Source organism: Pogonomyrmex barbatus, unplaced genomic scaffold, assembly GCF_055798465.1.
Source record: "Pogonomyrmex barbatus isolate J1 unplaced genomic scaffold, ASM5579846v1 scaffold14, whole genome shotgun sequence".
Taxonomy (NCBI): domain Eukaryota; kingdom Metazoa; phylum Arthropoda; class Insecta; order Hymenoptera; family Formicidae; genus Pogonomyrmex; species Pogonomyrmex barbatus.
The window spans coordinates 727,635-749,277 of NW_028297110.1; the positions used below are offsets into that span (position 1 = coordinate 727,635).

At 32.7% G+C, this 21,643-nt stretch overlaps 2 protein-coding genes across 8 annotated transcripts in view; both read left to right on the forward strand.

Moving 5' to 3' along the window:
* Nucleotides 1-8,299, forward strand: LOC105424855 (uncharacterized). 7 transcript variants are annotated; one of them, XM_089072837.1, is made up of 9 exons: nucleotides 6-136; nucleotides 721-892; nucleotides 1,215-2,233; nucleotides 2,915-3,138; nucleotides 3,599-4,107; nucleotides 4,476-4,779; nucleotides 5,343-5,515; nucleotides 6,348-6,478; nucleotides 7,983-8,299. In XM_089072837.1, the coding sequence occupies exons 2-8, from the start codon at nucleotides 803-805 to the stop codon at nucleotides 6,384-6,386; spliced, it is 2,358 nt and encodes a 785-aa protein (XP_088928963.1). In that variant the 5' UTR covers nucleotides 6-136; nucleotides 721-802; the 3' UTR covers nucleotides 6,387-6,478; nucleotides 7,983-8,299. The 7 variants fall into 7 exon arrangements, with proteins under 7 accessions (XP_088928966.1, XP_088928963.1, XP_088928962.1 ...); XM_089072836.1 differs by having other exon boundaries at nucleotides 20-136; nucleotides 521-892; XM_089072840.1 differs by lacking the exon at nucleotides 721-892 and having other exon boundaries at nucleotides 1-136.
* LOC105424854 (uncharacterized) overlaps nucleotides 8,077-21,643 on the forward strand; it is a 27,647-nt gene continuing 14,080 nt past the window's right edge. The window contains exon 1 of the mRNA XM_011635320.3: nucleotides 8,077-8,299. The gene's annotated coding sequence lies outside the window, so the exon portion shown is untranslated. The remainder of the gene's footprint in view (nucleotides 8,300-21,643) is intronic.

Genomic DNA, 21,643 nt, shown 5'->3' on the forward strand with positions numbered 1-21,643 from the left:
ACAATCGTCAACGCCGTTGATCATGCCGCGTTTCACATAACCTACTACGTCACGCCGATTATCACAATCGCTTATCCATCGTCGATACGGCAGCATAGACAACAAGAACCGGAAATACTGAACTACATCTTCGAGTGTAAGATTCGCGTAAATTTTTTCTTGAAAAACTTGCGATCTTTTTTTTTAATTGTTAATATTAGTCATTTGGTCTTAAATCAAATATATACATAAAGTCTAATTAGCATACGAAATAAAATTCAATTACTCTATATTTTTTTTAATTCTAACCAAAATATATTATCTCCGATGTGTTAAATCTTTATCGATATGGAAATAATCGTTAAATACAGCCTTTAATATTTTATGAAACACAGAGATAAAACAGAACTAAAACGTTCTACACCCATGTCAATAAATATTTAAGTTTTTCATGAAAATATAATTGGACGATCGTTATCAAAATTTCAGTCGCATTTCGGAAGCGCGATAAATATCTATGAATCTTCCTATAAATATGCAGATACATACCATATATATCAGATTTAATGAGCCTAATGGTTCTCGATATCAAGTCATCGATATCAAGTGCGATGTATACAACGCTGTTTCCTCGGCAACAAAAAAGCAAACTTGACATGGCGAGAATGAATAGAATTACTGTGATTCACAAAATTAAAGTACTTGTTTCTCGTTGCCTTCTAAATAATTGAAATTTACTAGTGATACATGCACAAAATCGAGCAGAGAACTTGTCATCTAAATTTAGCAACTGAACACTCAGACTTAAAAAGAGAAAAAGAAAATGCTCTCTTCGAAAGCAAACGCGGCGCTGGCGCGCCTGAAAGAGATTGAAGAAAAGTACAAGAGACGCAAGGAACAAAAATGGAGAGAAGTAAATATTCTTAAGAAAAAAAGAACCTACAGAAATTTATAAAATAAATTTTCCAATATTAAAAAATTGTTATATTAAAATTACGATATTTAAAAAAAAATCAAATATTTTTTAGATAAGCTGCTGATAATGAAATATAGTTGCTTTATTTTTGTAATATACATTATATATTTTTTATTTTTATGTATATCAAATTTGTCATTTTTAATCTTGATATTAATATATTTTACAAAAAAATGTTAATTTAAATTCTTTTCTAGAGAATAGTGATAAGTAATATTAATATTAATACTAATATTAATATTTTATAATTCTCATTTAGGACGCGGATAGCTCAATAAGTAGCATTTCGATAGCTCTTTCGGAAAACCTCTCAGGAGAATCAAAGGAATTCCCAAAGAAAGTCGGAAAGATCAAGCTTGACATAAAAATGCCAGATACTCGATTTGAAGGACACGCAGAGGAAATGAAACTTTCGTTGAAAAGTGAGAAATCGACGGACAAAGCGAGCACAAAATCTTTCGAAGACGCTGCCGAGGTTGATCTTGATGCCACAATGTCATTAGATGATAAATCGTCACGTTTCGCAAAAAAGCAAGAAAGTCCTATCTCGGACATAATGATAATTCAGGAGAACAACTCGATCGAAAGCGTGCTCGATGACTCGGTGACAACGTCGAAATCACTCTCACATTCGAAAACATCGCGGCGAAACGATTCCATAGCCTCCGGATGTGAAGAGAAGACAACAATGAGGTCCAAGAGAGAAAAGGAATCTGACAAATCATCCGAAATTTCAAGAGGAAAAGCGACATCTCATAATTTGTCTATCGCGAAGCGATTGAGTTTATCTAGGAAACAGAATGAAATTTCTAAAGCGCGTCTCGATTTGCGAAAGCATTCAATCGAAGATAAAACGATCGCTAGAACGATGAAAAATACAAACTTTGCAATTCAAAATCGTTCAAATAGTTCGGAATCTTTGCACAACAGTAGCATTATCGAAGAGTCGATCCGCATGATGGAGAACAGCAGTGAAATTATTTCGGAACTTTCTTACTCCGAAAAAAACATGGCTAAAATTGATGATGTTGAGTGTTCTAAACATTTAACAGCAGAGAACACTTTTGCGTCGGTTTCAACTAGTTCAAAACGTCTGATAACTGAAAACGGATATGCAAATGACACCTTCGAGGACATTTCGAGCTCGACCATTCGATCGAAATCAAGATCACAACGCGAGGAAATAATTAACGAGAAGAAAAATATGATTAATAGAGCGAGATCTAATGCAAAGAAAATCAATATTAAAGAATATCAGGACAGTGCTGAAACTTACAGGTAGTTTAATATTGTTATTAATTATTTAGCATATATATATATTTTAATATCTTTTCTAAATAAATATATATTTTATCTTGAAGTATGTGATTGTATATGTATACATATGTATATGTATACATTTATGAACTTTATTGTTTTAGTAATAGTAAGATAATAAGTCATGTCTATTTATTGATTCTCGTGTGTAGAAATGTTAATATACTGAAAGAAAAAATAATGTAATTATCATAGTTTAATTAATTATAATGTATGTATAGTTATTTTTGGAGATAACTATATTTTTTATAACTAACTAATTGTCTTAATGATGCAAATTATAATTGACTTAACATTGCGATCACAGCGCTATAAAAACATATAATTTATAGTATATAGTAATTTATAATATATAGTATATAGTATTTATATTATATAATTTTATATAATTTTTATATAAGTAACAAGTCCATAATATTTCTAATATTATAAAAGTAACAACAATAGAAAAGGGCATCAATACTATATATAAATATTTTTCTGTAGCATTTTAGCTTAATGAAGGGAAAGGCATTTCAAGACATTTACCGTGATCATTATCAATGATTTATTATCACAAATATAAATGCAAAGTGTTGATGTTCTCATAATCACAAAACCTTTATCAATGTGAAAATGATTTTGCACAATGTTCGGTTGTAGAGATGAACGAATCATTGAGCTTGATCTGACATTGAAACCAAATGCAACCAAGGTCGATTCGAAATCGTCAAACTATGTCAGCGACGTCGAAAACATCATCGCGCATCCAGATAATATGACCGAATACTCGATAAAATTGCCAAAATCTGCCAGTTCGCGCTTGAGAAATCAGAGAAGTTATCAACATCGAAAAAAGTCGTTTCGAGATGAGAACACTTCAAGCGGTAAAACAAATAAAGTGTTATAAATAAAAATTGATGGCAGTGCCAGAATTGGACTTACTCCAACAGGATGTCAGAACATTAGGAAATCTGATTTAAAATAGAATTTCGCGTGAAAATTGTCTGTGACAATATTAAATAAGAGTAATAAGTATAATAATTAATGAAATATAATTTATAACTTACTTTACTATTTACGCGTATTTATTAAATGCTATATTAGATTATGATAAAACTTTTTACTTCTAAATTTTCAATTAAATTTTTAAATTATACGCCATTAAAATACTCCAATCGTCACAAATAATAACATTAATTATTCTATAAATTTTTGAGCTTTTTTTTACTTTAAAATTTTTTTAATTAAAAAATTCTATTATATTAAATTCTATTATATTATAATAAATAATTTTAATATTTTATTTTAAATTTTAAAGTGCAATCGGTCTAACAAATCTTTCAGCCGCAAGTTCCAATAAAAACATATCGGATTCTTCGAAGTCGTCGACTGGCGACATGACGAAGACAAACGAGAAGAAAAACTTCTCGAGAATGACTACTGTCCAACAAGAAAGCAGCCGGAAAGAGCGCGAGGAAGCATCGAACAAAATGAATGAATACTCGGTAATAGATGTCATCAGATTGCCGGTTGCTGCAGACGACGAGGATAGACTTAAATCGGCGAAATTTAATTCATTATCAAAGAAGAGTGAAAAAGGAAATGAGAATATTTCTGAAGAGAGTTTGGATCATCGGATTTTACAGGATGCTGAATATGTGCTGAGAAAATTGCACAAAGATGCAATCAACGCGCTAGCCAAGAGACACGCGAACTCGAAAAGCGTAACAGAAGTGTTGGAAAGCCCTTCTGGCAGTAAAACTGAGTCTGAAATCCGGAGTGCATCGAAAACGAGAAAAATGACGGCAAGAGACGAGAATGAAAGTTACTACTCTACAGAGAAAGATAGGATAGTAAGTATCAACGCGTATCAGTTGGGATATTTTTTTTCAATCTAATCCTGCAAAAACATTTTTCTTTTTATTCAATAGTTATTAAATTAATGTGAATTTCCTTTGAATAGAAATTTTCTAAAATTATTTTTTTTATTTGAATATTTTATTTCGAAATCATACTCTTTGTAATTGAATACTAGATCTAATTTAGAAATAATACATAAAAAAATATTTTCATATTCATTGCCTTGAAAATTAATATTTAAATCAATGTAATCAGCAATGCTCTGAAGATTACAATGCAATGAAGAATTATTATGCAATTATTATATAATATATTTTGGCGAAAAAATTCACTATTTTCTTACCTTTAATTACGTTTTCAGTCTAATTGTAATGATTGTGAACAAAATAACGTAAGGAAAAAGAAAAGAGAGAAAATAATGAATATAAAATCAGCCGAAACTCGTAATAGCACTAGAGATTGTAACGAAGATAAGGCTTTGAAGTTTGACAGGAAACAAACGCTTAGACTTCGGAAGCGGTTTGTCGAACTGCGACTGCAGCAAGAACGAGAAGACCTCCAAAAATATCTACGTGAACTGAAGGACTCAAGACTAGAATCGGGTTTTACTCAAAGCTATTTCAGGCCTCTGGATTTCCCGAAGATTGCAGAATTTACGCAGCCTGGTAATTTATAAATTGATACAAAGATATTTTTGAACAATTTATTTTTATAAATATTAAGTTTATTTTACTGAACATACATTAAACATTGTATGTTCTTATCAATTGTTACAACATTAATTATCGTATATCGTTTATATTTAATTTTAATAAAAATTCCTCGTATTTTATTTGCGATATTAGCAATAATTATCTTTAATTAAATAAAAACCCTTTTGTCCGCATTCTATTTCGTACATTTTTCTTTTTCAATTCATTATGCGACTTACATCATTTTATTGAATGTACCTGAAGTCGTAAGTTGTACTGCAGCGAATACGCAGACAATTGTGATTCTAGCATTGAATGGAAGGAATCCACATTGTATCGAAACAATAAGAACATAGACCGATGACAGAGCCAACAGTATAGAGCTATATGATGAATGAATTAAATTCATTTTATATTTAAATGAACGCATTCAAATGTATTTGAAATATCTTTTCAAATATATTCTCTGCATATGTAGATGATATTTTCAGTTTATTCATACATTGTCTTGATAACGCAAAATATCTTTTTACCAGATGTAAGCGATTTCGATTCGAAGCCGGATGATCAGCATGTCGTACTCCGGGAGAGAATTTTGGCAATCAGACGTTGGTTGAAAGATCAATATGTCTTGTATCGTGACTACTGTACTATGGCGCAAGCGATCAATGCCCACTATGTTCCCACAACATTGGAGGATGCCAAAAAGGTTGGTGTCTCTTTTTTGAGCTCGATGTTATTTATCACTTGTCAAATAAGAATTATTAAAGAACTTTGCTAGTTATATAACACTATTGTGTTTAACAGTAATATGAGGTGCCAATGCAAACGCAAAGTTCAAGAAGAGAGAATAATTATAATTCATATAATTCATATAATTTTAAACTCGAGCGTATCGCTATCGTGTCGAAAGAATTCTTTTAATCGTGCCATTTTTTTTATAAACAGAACAGCGATTCTTTTTTATCTACAGAATGCTACAATAAAAGGCACGTGTTATTGAGTTTTATTGAAAACATGATGTGTCATACAAAATACGATAGAACTTCATTAAAAATTTTTCCCTTGAATGGAATAAATCTTGAATCGCCGTACACCCACGTCATAAATCGATGCAACGTATAAAATAGCCTATGCGTAGGATAATAAGAGTATTGCATATTCTTTGACGTAATAATGTTTAAAATAGCGTAATGACGTATACAAGAAAGCTACGTCACGATGTTGGCTCAACTGCTTTTTGCGCTATTGATTTTGTGTAATACGGTTGAAGGAAGAACAGTCGGGGAAATTCTTTTACAAGCCTAGGAAATGCATAGGCTATGCCTGTGTATGTTAGCAGATAACTAGATGAGAGAGTACGTTGTGATGAGGGACAATAAGGACGTAATAAGAACCGAATAAGGAAATGCTTAATGAATGCTTAACAGTGCGAATGAGTAACCGCAAACTCGCAAATTATCGAGGAAGCTTTTTACCCGTGTTCGGATAGGTTCTTGAACGAAAGTCTCTCATACAGAGATAAATTTTTTTGCTTGCAGACGATACACGAGCTTAGAAAAACGACGATTGAAAGGTGACGTCGATGTGCCCACCTGAGACGCGTAGTTAAACCGCACGCGACTCGTTGAAGCTATTTATGACAGGTGTCAGATTTACATACTTAGAAATCGTGAGTAATAGAAATTTACTAATTATTTTTTATTAAGCTGCGATTATTTTGCACGTGTTTCTTTTGTATAACATGGAAAATCGTGTAACACGAATTACATAATTGTTGTTAAGTTTTTCCTGCATTGCCCAATAAGCATTAGCTTTTTCACATTATATCAATCGCGAAATAAATGTGCATACTTAAGAAACATTATGCTGTATAACTTTAACGCAATTTTACTTGAGGCTGGAAATATTTTCTTTTTTTAATTAGCCTTTTTACGCGATAGGATCCATATCTGATAGCAGTTTTCTTAATGAAATCAAAACTATGGTTTCTCCTTTATGCAATTACTAAGCTGTGCAATATATTCGCGCTTCCGGCGTGTTGTACGAGTATGTTGTGAAATTTTGTGAAAATCATTCGCACATTGCTCATTCCTATATGAATTATAGAATGAAATAAAATTGCGACACAAAAAGAAAAACAAGGAGAAGAACAAAGATTAAAAGACTAAAAAAGATTAAAAGACAGAATAGATAATGCGTTTCAAGTATGAGTAACTTCATATCATCTTTTTAAAAATTCTATTTGAGAATTCACTTGTTTATTTGATCTTTTTATTTGATCTTATTTAATTTTTACTTTTGCGAAAACTTAAACTATATAATTCTCAAGTATATTTGATTAATTCTAAAAATGGTCAAGTGATCATTTTTGACTGTTTTTATTTTTTTTAATTAATATTTTTTCTGGTATTAAAGATAAAATTTTAAAAGTTTCTAACTTGAATATCCCATTAGAATAAAAAAAAATGTTAATGAAAGTTAATGAAAATAATGAAAGTTAGAAAATTTCAAAATTGTATCTTTAACATGAGAAAAAAGTATTAATTTAAAAAATAAAAATGGTCAGAAATAGTCACTCAGTATTTTTACTCACAGTCAGTATGTTAAAATCACATTGTTATTAAAATCAAACTAAATATAATCATATTGAAATATATGATACTTAATATTTAAAAAAAAAGATACAAAAATTATTTTACAGTAAAGTTATTTATTTAATTTTTTTATTATAATTATTTTCTGTTTTGAAATAATATATTAATTTGAAGAGGATCCAAAAATAGGATTAAAACAGGGTGGGTTCACATTTAAATTGTTATTAAATAAATTTTAACACATTTATATCTAGTGCTGGATCTTATTTGGCTTTTTTGTAATTTTTTGCTATAAATTTTGACCTTTTTTGAGAGGAGAGAAAAATGTACATATATATATATATATATATATATATATATGTGTATATGTACATTTTGTCTTCTCCGGTCTTCAAAAGGACGGTTACGAAATATGCTGAATATATTAATAAATAAGCAAATCTCTGGTAAACCAGTATTCTAAAGTAATAACAGGTTAAAAATGCGTATGTTAAAATAATAATAATTGAAGTAGGCAGATGACACTTTATTTCCGTACTAATATTCAGCAAACTTCACGCTGCGCGTGTCTGTGCGAAGGTGCGCAGCAGCCGTCCGGCGGCGGTCAAGTGGAGGAGGGGGAGGTGGCACGGAGAGCGCACTTTCATTGACGCGACGTTTCTCCCGTGCAGTCTCGTAGCGGCTCTGCAACAGTTGAGACGTGATCGGCCATCCCTACTCGAGCAGGCTCGAGCCTCCGACCGTGATCCCAGAGTTGAACGCTCACCCCTGTGCTTCGCGTGCGGCCTTCCGCGTTTGAGTGGTGTGGTTGTAACTCTTTACATCGGCGGCGGCAGCGGCAGCGGTCGCGGAAAGCAGCAGGAGGGACTGAACGCCAGGGAGCGCCGGCTCTTCCGGTAAGTTGGTCGATTTGCGATAATTGGATGGGTGGGTGAAGTCGGAGTACGCGGAGGGTGAGTCAGAGCATCGGGGTATTTGACAATAGGTCGACGAACGCGGAGATGATTTTGCGTAGGTGAGATCCTTTTTCAATCCGAAATTTTACCGACATTAATATTTATTTTTAAAATTGTTTAAGGTTTGTAGATTGACTTTAATCTGAATTTAATTTATTTTTTACTTCAGAACTAAAAAAATGTAGAAGAAAGGAGAAGAACTAAAAAGTAAATTAAACCAATATTAAAATTAATCTGCATTGATAGAAATGGACATAAAGATGTTCGATAAGGTAAAATTTTTAATTTCATTTCAAGTTTTAGATAAATTGAAATGAATTATTTCATTTATTTAAAGTTATTTCACTGAGTGATGTTATATTCGAAGTCTATTAAAATTTTGTCCGAGATTGATTAATGAAATTGAGTAATATCCATTTCTACCAATATAGATTAACTTTACTCTTGATTTAATTTATTCTGTTTATCTTTTTCTAATTTTTAAAACTATAAAAAAAATGAAAAAGGATATTAAACCGAAATTAAAATTAATCTATATTAGAAATAGACATAAGATGAACATTAGTAAATCTGGGATCTAACATGTTTATTTGCTTTATTAAGTGTGATTCGCCAAAATTCCTATATTTTAAGTTGTTTGTTTTTAAGTTGTTTGTATATAAAACTGTGCATACATTGATATCAAGTTGTTAAAAAATTATCATATTTTTGATAGCGCCAGGCATATTAAGAATCCTGTACGTGTAATGATCAGGGAAGCAAGGATATTAACAAGAAATTATTAACAACTAGGCAAACTTGAAAGGGAATTTTTAATTAATTTACAGTTTGATTCATCCACGCCCTCCGTCATTCACCCGCCATGTACTAAAGCGTAGAGTGGATGTATAACGAAGTCGAATCCCACGATTATAACTTTCTTTGCGTAGGTCTCGTAAGACTTTTATTGAGATTACAATGTTGATTGAAGTACAATGATATGAAAAGCGGCGTGAATATATACGTTGATTTTATGGAAATTCGCACGACTACTTGAATGTTAAAGAGCGAACTCCAATTAGCGTGATGCTCGCTGATGAAATTTTCTATTGATCAAAGTCGAGGAGTGTAAATGCGATCAAAGGAGAAGGAAGAAGATTCGTAATAATGGATGAGTTGCAAATGTACAGGATTAATCACGCGTGAGAAAAGTCTTAAACATTTAAACGTTTAAATATAATGGGGAAGAGCTATTCATTATTATTTTCATAAGCGATATGATTTAATGTTTCCCATTTTTTTTTTGTATCTTTAAACATGTGCAAGGGAGAAAATAGTCGAGGCCATAACATTTAAGAGTTAAATAAGATCTCATAACATAAATGCTAGAATAGTATAATGAGATTGTCGAAAGAATCCATATAATTTTTATAATTTTATTAAAATTCGGGATTATAAATGCTTTGATGTAATTAGATAACTGAATCGTTTTTATCATGATACATTGTTCGACAAACATTGTTAAAAAATCATATTGTCAATGCACAGTCGGATAAATATATAAGTTAAATAATAATATTGTAAAAATCACTTTCGCATCTGCAGTTGTTATATATGAACCGTGTCGAAATTTTAATATCTTTTCGTAGACATAATTTTCAGTGAAAGCGTGATGAACGTAGGTTTCACAGAATCGGAGCATTCTCGTTTAGAACCACGACTGTAGTCGCACTGTCGACGATTGTCTCACACAGGGATATCTATCCTTGAACAAGCGAATCAAGGCTGATGGCACTCACGAGATATACGCGTTATTCGATTCTTGCGCGATTTGTCAAACGCTCCGAGGCCGACGTGACATCGATCATAGAGAGGTTTAAAATCGCACTATATACAGCCGTTTTCTAATATCCGTTTCTACAGAAACGGCGACCCTAATGCAATGCCTTTCTCCGCGAATCTTGAAGAACGTCAATCCAAGTTCAAGATTGATTCACGGCATTTGATTGCCCATGAATTTCTTTAACATTTTTTACACACGATTACATAATTCTATTTATATTTCATTTAAGTAACAAAACAATAGGATGTAAAGTTTAAAGTTTATTTCAAGGATTATAATACTTGGAATAAAAAATTGTGTATAAATATTAATTTACTTAGTTAATTCGTACTTAGTTAATTCGTTTTTATTTTAAAATTATAGTTGCTTTCTATTTCTCTCTTGTAACATTTTTAAAAAATTTTATTCATCTTTTCTTTTATAAATAATTATTTCTCATGGTCTCAAATAGCTGTGAACTTTTATCTAAAAACTCATCGCTAAATTTACTGGCGCGCCATTGATCTAAGAAACGCTAATCCGATCTCTATGGATCCCTATTGTCCATTGATTTATTTCGAAAGAACTAAAAATGATTGTCGGAATGCCTTTTACTAAAAGATTAACGTTAATCAACGCTAATCGTACTTAATTCATGTTTAATACAATGAGATGGCAATAATATAATGCTAATTTTAATTGGGGATAATAAATCAACGTTAATTTAACATTGTCATTAATTGGAAATCAATATTTTATGATCGAACATTCAAATATCAAATAAAAAAAATAATAATTAGAAATTTAGCATTAATTAACAAACAATTTTATGCGAAAAATTATAATTCCTAATTTTATTTGTTATATTGATACACATACATACATACATATTTAATTATTAACAATAAACAAATTTATGTTTATCGCATAACAGGCTATTTGGTATACATAGGTCATGTTAAATTAATATTGATTTTTTTAATCGTAATTAATGATTATTGCAACGAAATCCATTCGCAAGCATCCAATGCGTTTGCATACGGAAAGTTGGTTCAAATGCGAGATTATTTTTATTTTCTTGACGTTTCTATATGACACACGTGGCACTTTAGAAAAACAAACTGCGACGCATCGGTCATTTTTATCGCGTGTCTATTTTATCGAATGTCGTTGCAGCTAGCCAGATTCATTGACCCCGTAATAATGAATGCCCTTTCGCGAAAGGTTGAGTCAGAGGTAAAATTCAGCCGCGTATTATTAGCCGTCGTTACTCCTCGCGATATCGCTAATTACCGAGACGCCTTTGTCCGTCGCGACAATCGATCGTTTGGTACTTCCTTGACCTTCAATAAACACACCCCCTGGAGGGTCTCTATAGAGGGTCGTCATGTAAAAGAAAAAACAGCGACGTTTTTTATTTGCGCCGTATCCTCGACCCTTTGCCGCAACGTCTCATCGATCGATGCATACGATGTATTTATAAACGTGTTCCTGAATGAAATTGAGGAAATACACCGTATGATAATTATGATATAAGTTTATACGTTCGCCCACGTCTATTTAGAACTATTTTCTCTTTAAAAACATGCGATTGTTACGTTATTCCGCCTTATTTATATTTTTAGGGACGTAACGCAGGTACGGTAGGTCTCCTGAATAACATATAAGATTCATTAAAAAATAGCATTGCGTATAATTCAATTATAGGTCAAAGTACCTATGTACTTATAATTTTTATTGTAAAATATGTATGTAAAAATATATCCTTGCGTTTTGATCGTGACACGAAGCAGCGTTGGATAGAAGCGCTTGCTCGATGTTTCAAGGATCCATTGTCTTCCTACGCTTCCTACATTCGTCCTTCCATCTCTTTTCTGCTCTCCTTTTTTCACACACAAAATCGGCACCACGGAAACAAAGAACGTCGTATTCTCGACCATGAAGAAGAAAAAAAAATCGTCGCCGATAGAAAGAGAAGCGAAATTAAATTTTTTTGAAAGGCGGGGTTTTAAATACGCAATACAATTGTATATAAAATGATAGATAATCGAAACTTTTGCGCAGAAAGAAAATAAACTACGGAGAAATAAAGATTCTTAAAATTTATTTGCAAATTATTTTACAATAATTATTTTTATTTTTCATATTTCTATTCGATTCACATGGTCATTAAGCACAATATATATTCTGGATTATCTGTAAGGATATTAATTTAATAATTTTATTTAAGTATCTTTTTTTCTATTTAACTATATATTTTATTTTCCATTCTTCCTCTCCCTCTCTCTTTCTCTCTTTCTTGCTCTATGAAGTGTCCCTATTAAAGTAACTACTCGTCACTTTATGACCTTGATGCAAACGAGTTTTTCCTCGGACATTTTGCAACTGCGAAGTAATATTGTTTGCTATCACGATCATAAATGTGGCTTCTCTTTCGATGAGCGAAACTAGCTGGATATCGGCGAAATCAAGATAATGAGTCATGGTCGTATTTTGTATGGGATGCATCCATAGGGATGTGTAGTATTACGAAATTAATCAGCCCCTGGAGGTTCCATTGCAAATGTCTCTCGAAATACATCGATCGATACATTGATGATAAATCAAGAAAACATTTTTATATAATTTTTATATAATTTCATCTTTAATAAGAAATACATATTTATAAAATAATGATTACTAGATATTTATAAAAGTAGCGATTGTTAAGCAATTCTTTAGCTAGTTGTGTAATATAATTTTAACTTGCGACACTTGTTTAAATGTGAATATATTTTAAACGCATTAAACATTAATGAAAATTGAAGTATATAAATAGATTATAATTATAATATAATTACGAAGATACTTTACTGTTAATGCAGTTTAGAATGTTGTAATTTTAAAACAACTTAAGTCTCTTGGTCTAAAATTACGAGTGAACGAAATAGCTAAAACGTTCTTTGAACAGTGAAGTCGTTTTGTTTTTCCAACGGATTCGATACAGCCCTTTCTACTTCGGTGAAGAGTTTGCCTAAAAATACGACATAGCTCTCTCTCTTTCTTTCACTAAGAGAAATGGAATTTCTTTGGTTATCCATTTTTACTCCAATTTGCCATTAAGACTATTCGTTGACTATTTGGATCATTAAGATCCAATAATTGTTTTCTACACATGGCATTAAATTATATATTACAATATTACAAGAAAGAAATTTGATAGAAAGAGAGAGTTAAATTATAAAATTATTAGTACATTTATTTTATTACGAAACAACATATATTATATATTTTATTTAATATTTTTTTCCAAAATTATTGAATTTTGAATAAACGGCTTATTTGATCGTTAAAATAAATTTCCAAAATAAACCTTCTGTTCTGACAATTAACGTTCGAATTTGCGAGGCTGATATTTCTCGAGACCTTAAAGTGTACTAATCATCGGAAATAAAACACGGAGGAAAAAAACGTCGGAAAAAAATGAAGTAGAATGGAATGAATAAACGGCGGAAAACAAAGGAAAGAAAAAAGGAGTAAGCGACAATTATAGTTAAGAGTGATTAAACAGGGATCACAATGGTCGATGACGCCAAGAGCCGCGTCGAAGCCGCGACTGCAGCTGCAGCTTGGGAGCGTCGTTCGTTTTTTAATCGCCTCCATCCTGTGCACCACGAGCACGGGACAAGGAGCAAGCAAGGAATTACATTAGAAGTCGCTCGCTTTCTCCCGATTATAGATTTCCCGATGAATTCTGAGCCGATCCTTTGCAGAAAATTATATGGAAATTTTAATCGCGGATGTGATTAATTCATGGGAAATTTAAAGATAATAAAAATAATTAACGAAAGAATTAGAAATTGGAACGTTTTGAGGAGTCAGATTCTGATGGCTAAGGACAGATAACAAAGATCTGATAATGATTATTTTAAAAATTGCAATATTTTCTGTAATACATACAGTTTAAATCTTATACATCATTCTATTCTATCCAAGTGTTCTCAAATTTATTTCAATAAAATTATTACAAAATGTTACTAAAATTTCAGAAGAAATAGAAATTAATGACTTAAAATTTTCAAAATTTTTATCATCGAAAAAATCGACTTGTCATTAACTTCTCATTAGCCGTTACAAGTCTTTTGTACGTCTTTTTTAAAAGTAATATTTCCGTGATAAACAAAAATAAACATCACATCACGTGAGAATCTAGAAATTATGAGCATGTCTCGCCACGTGATCACAATTCCATGTCCAAAAAACGTAAATTGTTATGCGTAATGAGCACATTCCCTGTCTACTTTCCGTGCGAGAGATAAAAGGAAATGAACATGTTGAACGCGAAAGGCAGAACGAGGTTTCCGGAAGAAATGCGAATTTCTTCGTTCGATAATTTCATTCTGATGTAAATTGTATACTAGCTTTTCTCTAATTACGCACTATTGCATCGTTTCACAATTTTTATTCGCACAACCCGCGTCTTATCTCGATCTCGAACTTCGCACATTTTATCTTTTCGTATTTCATATAGCTCATCGCATGCTATTACAAACAACTTGACAATTAGCCTAATTAAAGAAAATTTTAGTCGAATCATTTAAACGATAATCTCTGTCTTTCTTCGAATATTTTATCTCATAAGATAGCGATGCATTTATTATTAGATAATACAATTAATTATATATAAATATTTTAGTTAGAATAATGACTAGATAATGATACAGGAAACGTGAAGGAAAATCCGGCTTTCTTTCTATATTCTTATATATGTATTGATATTATCTCGTTAAGTCTTCTATCCTCTTGTGGTTCACACACATTACGGTCATTATATTCCGTGCTACTGTACTCTAAACTATCCTTCGTGCTCTCAGATTTATTTTTTTTTTTTTTTTTTTTTTTTAAAGACTTAATTTACTGATCTACGGTAGGAATATTTTTAAGCGTATATAAGTATATAGGTATGACTTTATTTTATTTTGTAACCGTAACGAATTTACGCAATGTGTCCTCGGCCTCCAACAATGTGTGCAGCTTGAATCCCGTTGAGATTTCAGTCCCGCAGCTGCATTTGCCGTCAGTTTTATGCGAGATTCGATCGTGTAGGCAGTAGTTAGGGTAAAGAGGGGAGGTTAGCGTGCTGGCCCGTGGACCAAGGTGATCCAGTACGAAAGCGAGAGGCACGCACAACGAGCGAGGAGAGATTGCCAGAGAAAAGGGAGAAAGAGAGAGAGAGACGAAGAAACCGACAAGTCAGTGCAAGGAACCGGGGATCACGGACGGGATGATTGAGCCTCCACGTCACGAACGAAGTGGATCGTCGTCTATTGGCATACAAATGTCACGGCGATCGATCGAAAAGGATGATCACGTGGCACAGGGGAAAATATCTAGGCAATGAATAACGACAATTAATTACAGTAATTAACGGCTAGAAAAATTTACAAGGCGACTCGACAAGGAAGATGTGTTACTTGGAATCCACATTGAAGGAGGAAGAATTAAAAAAAAAATGATAAATATTTTTTAATTTAAAACCATATAGAATTTTGTCACTTCTTGTCTTGTCTTGTCACTTTTTGCCTTTGTATGCCTACAAAATCAATTGATCGAATTTGTATTATCGATTAATTGTTCTTTGAATCAATTTTCTTCTCAGTTATTTCGATTAATTTAAACATATCGATCATTCGCAATGCCTCTGTCGTTGATTGTCGTTATCATCCGGTCATCCTCAAGGTGCTTCTTTCCGCCGGCACTGATTTCTCGAAAAGCCACCGGGTGCGAATCCGTGACGAGCGGTTGGTCTCGTCAAAATGGGTGTACATACACCTGTGGGAATGTATTCACGGATCCTCTCTTCGGTTGTTCAGCCAATGGAACTGGGAGAAACTACCGGACACGTTGCGCATCTTGGGTAACCCGGCGTTATGTCGTAATATTCGCGCCGCATTTGAGTGCAGTCGAATGTGTACAGGTATATATATATATATATATATATATATATCTATATCGAGGATATATCGGGGATATATCTAGCATTAAGCTCTCTTATATTCCCGGTGAGATTGACGTGAGCATGTTACAGATATCGCAAAACTGAAAACCGATGGAAAAACGGATCGTTAAAAACTACGCAAGCCGTTAGTTTCAAAAGCGAGTTGTTTTATACGACGAGATATCCTGATAAATTAGCAAAATTTTTAAAAGCGAATCACTTTCGAAATAAATGAATCATTCGAGTCTCATCATTCTTGAAAAGAAGAGCGTTGTAATTAAAAAAATTTGAGAAAATTGTGACACGTCAGAAATGAAAATCATGAAGGAAATGGAAATCATGAAATCATGAATCATCTTTAATTTTTCGTTTTGAATTAAAAATTTGAATTTGAATTTATATTATGAAAAATAGAGAAACAGATGTATATATCACTGTTATTTTAAAATAATATTCCGTGAAGACCATAAATTCATGAATGTTTTTTGTGAATATGTTTGTCACGATAAATCTTTGACAAAGATGAAATATAAACATTAATAGCAGCAAGACAACGATAAAATCTTGCTAGTAAAAAATATCGTTAATTAAGAAAATATATTATTTAACTTGCTTTTTAAAAATTCTTGCTTTTAAAAATATTTATATATAAGTCTATATATTATATTCACAATTTTGCTGTTCGGAAAGTATAAGAAAAATACTGTTGTTGTGTCCCATTGCGGCGTTTATTGCAATAACAGTAAACCAGTAGTAGAATCGGTTACTATTCCTCGTTCGTGCCGGCAATGGCGATACTTTTAATGATTTCATGCCAACGCGTTTACAAATTTTATAGCTGCTATCTCTCGCGGAGCAACCCGTTATAAACACATACCGGACGATAAAGTTATGAAATTTTATTCGTCTTAGCCGGACTTCAATTATCTCCATTATTATCTTTCGATTATGTTACACAAGCGCGTGCGTCGCGCTAGCAGACGTATTTTGCGCAATGATTCCATTGAAATTACGCTAAATGTATATTTGAATCAGACAGAAAAAGTTCAAGGTCGCGATCAGTTCTTACAGATGTTATTTTCACTTCAAAGAGAGAAGTAAAATCTTATGTATTACATTATATTACCTTGAAGCTTTTTTTAATTAATTTCTTGCAAAAAACACCAGTCCTATTTCTATCAAGTTGTGTTTCGAAAATATTTAATTTAACAAGCATATCTTACAAAATTATGAATTTGATATCACTGCTAGAATTCGATCGCATTCGAGATAAAAAGCTCCTTCGCAGCATCCTTTCGCAGCATCCGACACGTGCGTATTCACGTAGTCAATAATCGTTGACAACTCGACTTGTGGCTTTGCTGTTGTCGTCATCGTCGTCGTCGTCATCGGGGTGCTCCTGCAGCATGCAGGATGACACGGGGACAGGCCAACGGGAATCTCGGCGCGAGCAAAGACCGACCGGCCATCCGCTCGTTGTTTGCGCGCTGCAGGTTGCATAACGGTCCGCGCAGCATCCAGTATGCAGTATCCGATGCCGAGAGAAAAAGGGCCGAGCTCATACCGACACGCTCATACAGGGTGTCCCGTTTCCTCTCGCTGAATCACTAACCGTTAATGATGGAATCTTCGTTCGAATTCACGTGCGCGGGTGGCTGCAGTTTTACGTAATTAAATTTAATAAAAATATATCGGACGCTTCATTTTATTCGACACATTTCCTTTCGTTTGGAGAATCAAAATTAAATTGAAATACTGTTCAGGCAAAGTTTATTCGGAAGAGTAAAAGTTTATTTGTTACTGAGCTCGTGAAAAAAATGTTTTATCTCACTTGCTCACAATTCAGAAGGCTAGACCCTGTTTAGACATCCTGATACTAAAATTGTTCCTTAAATATATGTCATTATGTTCTTACATCAACGAAACACGCCGTGTCTCGAATTCCTCAATTCTCATCGATCGCAACTAAGATTACCGCCTTGTAATTTTGAATGTTTCGCTGGATATTTTATCGCGAAATATCTTTGGAATTATCGAGTTTCTTTTATACGACTGAAGAAATAATCGTGAAACGCATGAACTTTATCTTGAATATGTATTCTGTAACGGTGAAAGTCCGTGCAAAGTCAAATAGAAAATTTGTCTGTACGTTATTAATACTCGATACCTAGTAATGAGTATATTACGCGTACATTCATGTATAACACTTGTCTCGTGATAATTAACCAGTTACCATACACATTATTCCGTTTCGCAGGTTTTGCACGTATCGTTAAACGCAAAATTACAGAGCTATAATCGCGCCATAATCGGTTCGTCATCGCAAACTCGCTTACCTTGATGATCTCAAAATTGTGCTCGCGTGCAAATTAATTTAGCAGAGACCATGATGATAAAGCATGATCGCTTACGATTACAAATCGTAAAAGTTACTTATTTATACGTGACTTTGTAATACGTGTAAGTAAATTATATTTAATAATATATATAATAATATATAATAATATTAAGAGGCAAATCTTAATTGTTTCAAACAAATATAAAAGATATTTATGAAGAATTCTTTTATAATTAATTAAAATGTTAGTTAGTTTAGTTCTTGTTCTTATTGGTTTATAATGTTACAGATTTTTTTTTAAATTATGGAGGCGGTCGCAATCGTTTACTTAAGCAAGGCAAAATTGTATCGCAGTAGCTCGATGGATTCATTACAATTCACCGGCCCAGCCGATCAGAATCTTGCGACAGTTTGTTAACGTGGGAAACAGTGACTTGTGACAGAACAAATTCACTTTAAATACTTGTCTTCTTTAGATAGACAGAAGATAAAAGATAATAACTTTTGTATAGCTAATTTTCTGCAATTCATCATTTTTAATGGTGTATATATTCAATTTTTTTATTATTATTCCATAAAAGGACAACATTTTTAGGATTAATTAGAATGTGAACTCGAAACAGTATCCTTGGATCCATATTTTTTTTTTTGCAATACGGAGCTAAAGTAAAACGAGTAATGTTTACAAGGGATCGAGATTTCGCGGATGATCGAAATTGGAATATAAGAGGTCCGTTAAGATGAATTCCATGAAGCGATAGCTGGTTCGCTCATGGTCGGTGGTCGATGGTCGATGGTTGAACGGTACAACGTAAACGCGCGACGACTTCTCTCTTTCTCTCTCCTTCTCTTTTTCCTCTCGGCGTCGTGTACACTATTTTGAGTCTCCTTTAAAGCCTTGTCTACTCTCTAAGGATGGACTCTCTCCAAGGTCCAATTCGTCCGACCACAAACGACCTTCCTTCACGAAAGCAAACATTGTCTCTTGTTTTCTCCCTTAATTTTTCTCGCAACAATATCGTTGTGAAGCGACCAAGGTGTTTGTGTCTACTTTCAATTAATCTCGCCTCGAGTACGTTGAACCATCGCGAGGACTCGACTTGGTTGTAATGCGCGTTATACGGCTAATATTCAATGAGAAACGACATCTTTATGAAGTGGAAGTCGTTTTACGCGCAATTTATTACAGTCCTCTTGAAATCCTCTTGAAACTGAAGATATCGTTATTTTCTTGGTATTCATTATTATCACAAATTGTTAACGATTATTTTTCTAATTTATTGACGTATCTTAATCAAACGCATTTGTTAATTTGTTATTTATTATTTTTTATTTCATACGACCACCATATTTAAAGTAAGTTTAAAAAACATATCTATATTTATATAATTTTATAGATTTTGATTACAATTAAAACAGTAATGGTAAAAACATATATCTGGTCAAGAGCACATGTCTCACATTTTTCATGAATTACATAATTTTTCTTAAATGCCATCACGAATGAATCTTGAGCCTGTTAAAAAAAATGTGTGGAATTTTTGCCGACATGATCTTATATTAGATGCAGATAAATTTGTATCATTCCGGTGATAGAGAGTTTACGAAGAAGATAAGAGAAAGGATGCATATAAAATAGAACGATTATTAAAAACTATACACGTTTCATCATTGCTGTGTCATCTATTAGTAAATGCCTGCAATAAAATTTATAAAAATATCCGAATTGGCGCGATCGATCGTTTGTTGTGAATGTATAATGTTGCGAATTAAAGATCAGACAAATAAAATCTTGATTTAGTTATATGGAAAAAGATAAGAAGAAAGAAAAGGCGACTTAGCGAATCAAGGATCACGAGCAGGATGACTCGTGGCCTCGATGATATTCGTCCTCGTCGACTTGTAACCTTGGCTCGATCAAGTTAACGATTTAACGAGCTATGTACTGCATAATCCCTGAAATTTTTATTCAGGTGATGGCACGTGCGATCACCAAGTTATACAGTCCGAAGGAAGTTTTATTCTTTCAACATCTTCAATTAGAAAGGACAAAATCGACGCGTCAGGACTACTAAAAAATTAAATTTACAACGAGAATAAAAAAAACAAAAGATATGTGATGTAATCACAAAATGAAATCCTTTTAGACGTTCCTTTTATCGTTCCTTTTATCGTTCCTTTTGTCGTCGCTTAAGCGTTTTGTTTTTATTAGAAAATATTAAAAATAAATATCTCTAATTATAGCAATTTGCTAAAAAAATGTTCAATTTTTTTATTTAAAAACTTTTAAATCGTTCCATTCATTAATCCAACTTTTGAATACCGATTTCGTGTAATCACTAAACAAATGTTTTCATCTTCATTTTTATTCCAAAAATTGATGAAGCTTAATCTATAGATAATACACGACTTCGAGCGATATACAGCGATACACATTTATCAGTAACAAGCGAACGTCATTTATTTTCTGAATATCTATTCTGTGGAACGAAAGATAATTTATTATGACTTGCTCGCGCTGACGTTCTTACCGGAAGTTCGCAGCTGAATTAGTTGAACGCGGATTGAGAAATGGCTGACGGGCACTTAGAGAAATATCATTCGTCATCCGGTTTATCGTACGGGTTTTCCCGCGGGGAGAAAATTATAAATGCATTTTCATTGAGCCATTGTATCGTAAATCGAGGCCGTACGGAGGTCTATTAAATCACGAGGATCCAGAAAAGAAAGGATGGAAAGTTACCGCGGTGGCTCGCGTTTCTGGTGGAGGTTGCAGCAGGTTCTTCGTTTGTCTCGCGGGTGCAATCGTCACGCAATGCGAGAAAGGGATTACATGTTGAAAAAGAAAGATAGCAAAGATATCTGCGAGACCAAGTTTACACCTGTAGATACGACGGATACGACATAAAGATTAAACGGATAGCTTTGATGTCAAAAAAAGAGTAAAAAAATAATATGAGTATTTAAAAGAGTAAAAAAATAATATGAGTATTTAAATATATGTATTTAAAAGATTTTTGTATATCAATATATATACCGGATTAAATTATACTTGTCAAGAGTATTTGTATAAAGCGCATTAATTAAAAGTATTAATTAAAAGTTTTATTAAAAATGTAATCCGTTGTAAAATGTTTATTAAAATCAATTTTTAATAGTCGGCGACAT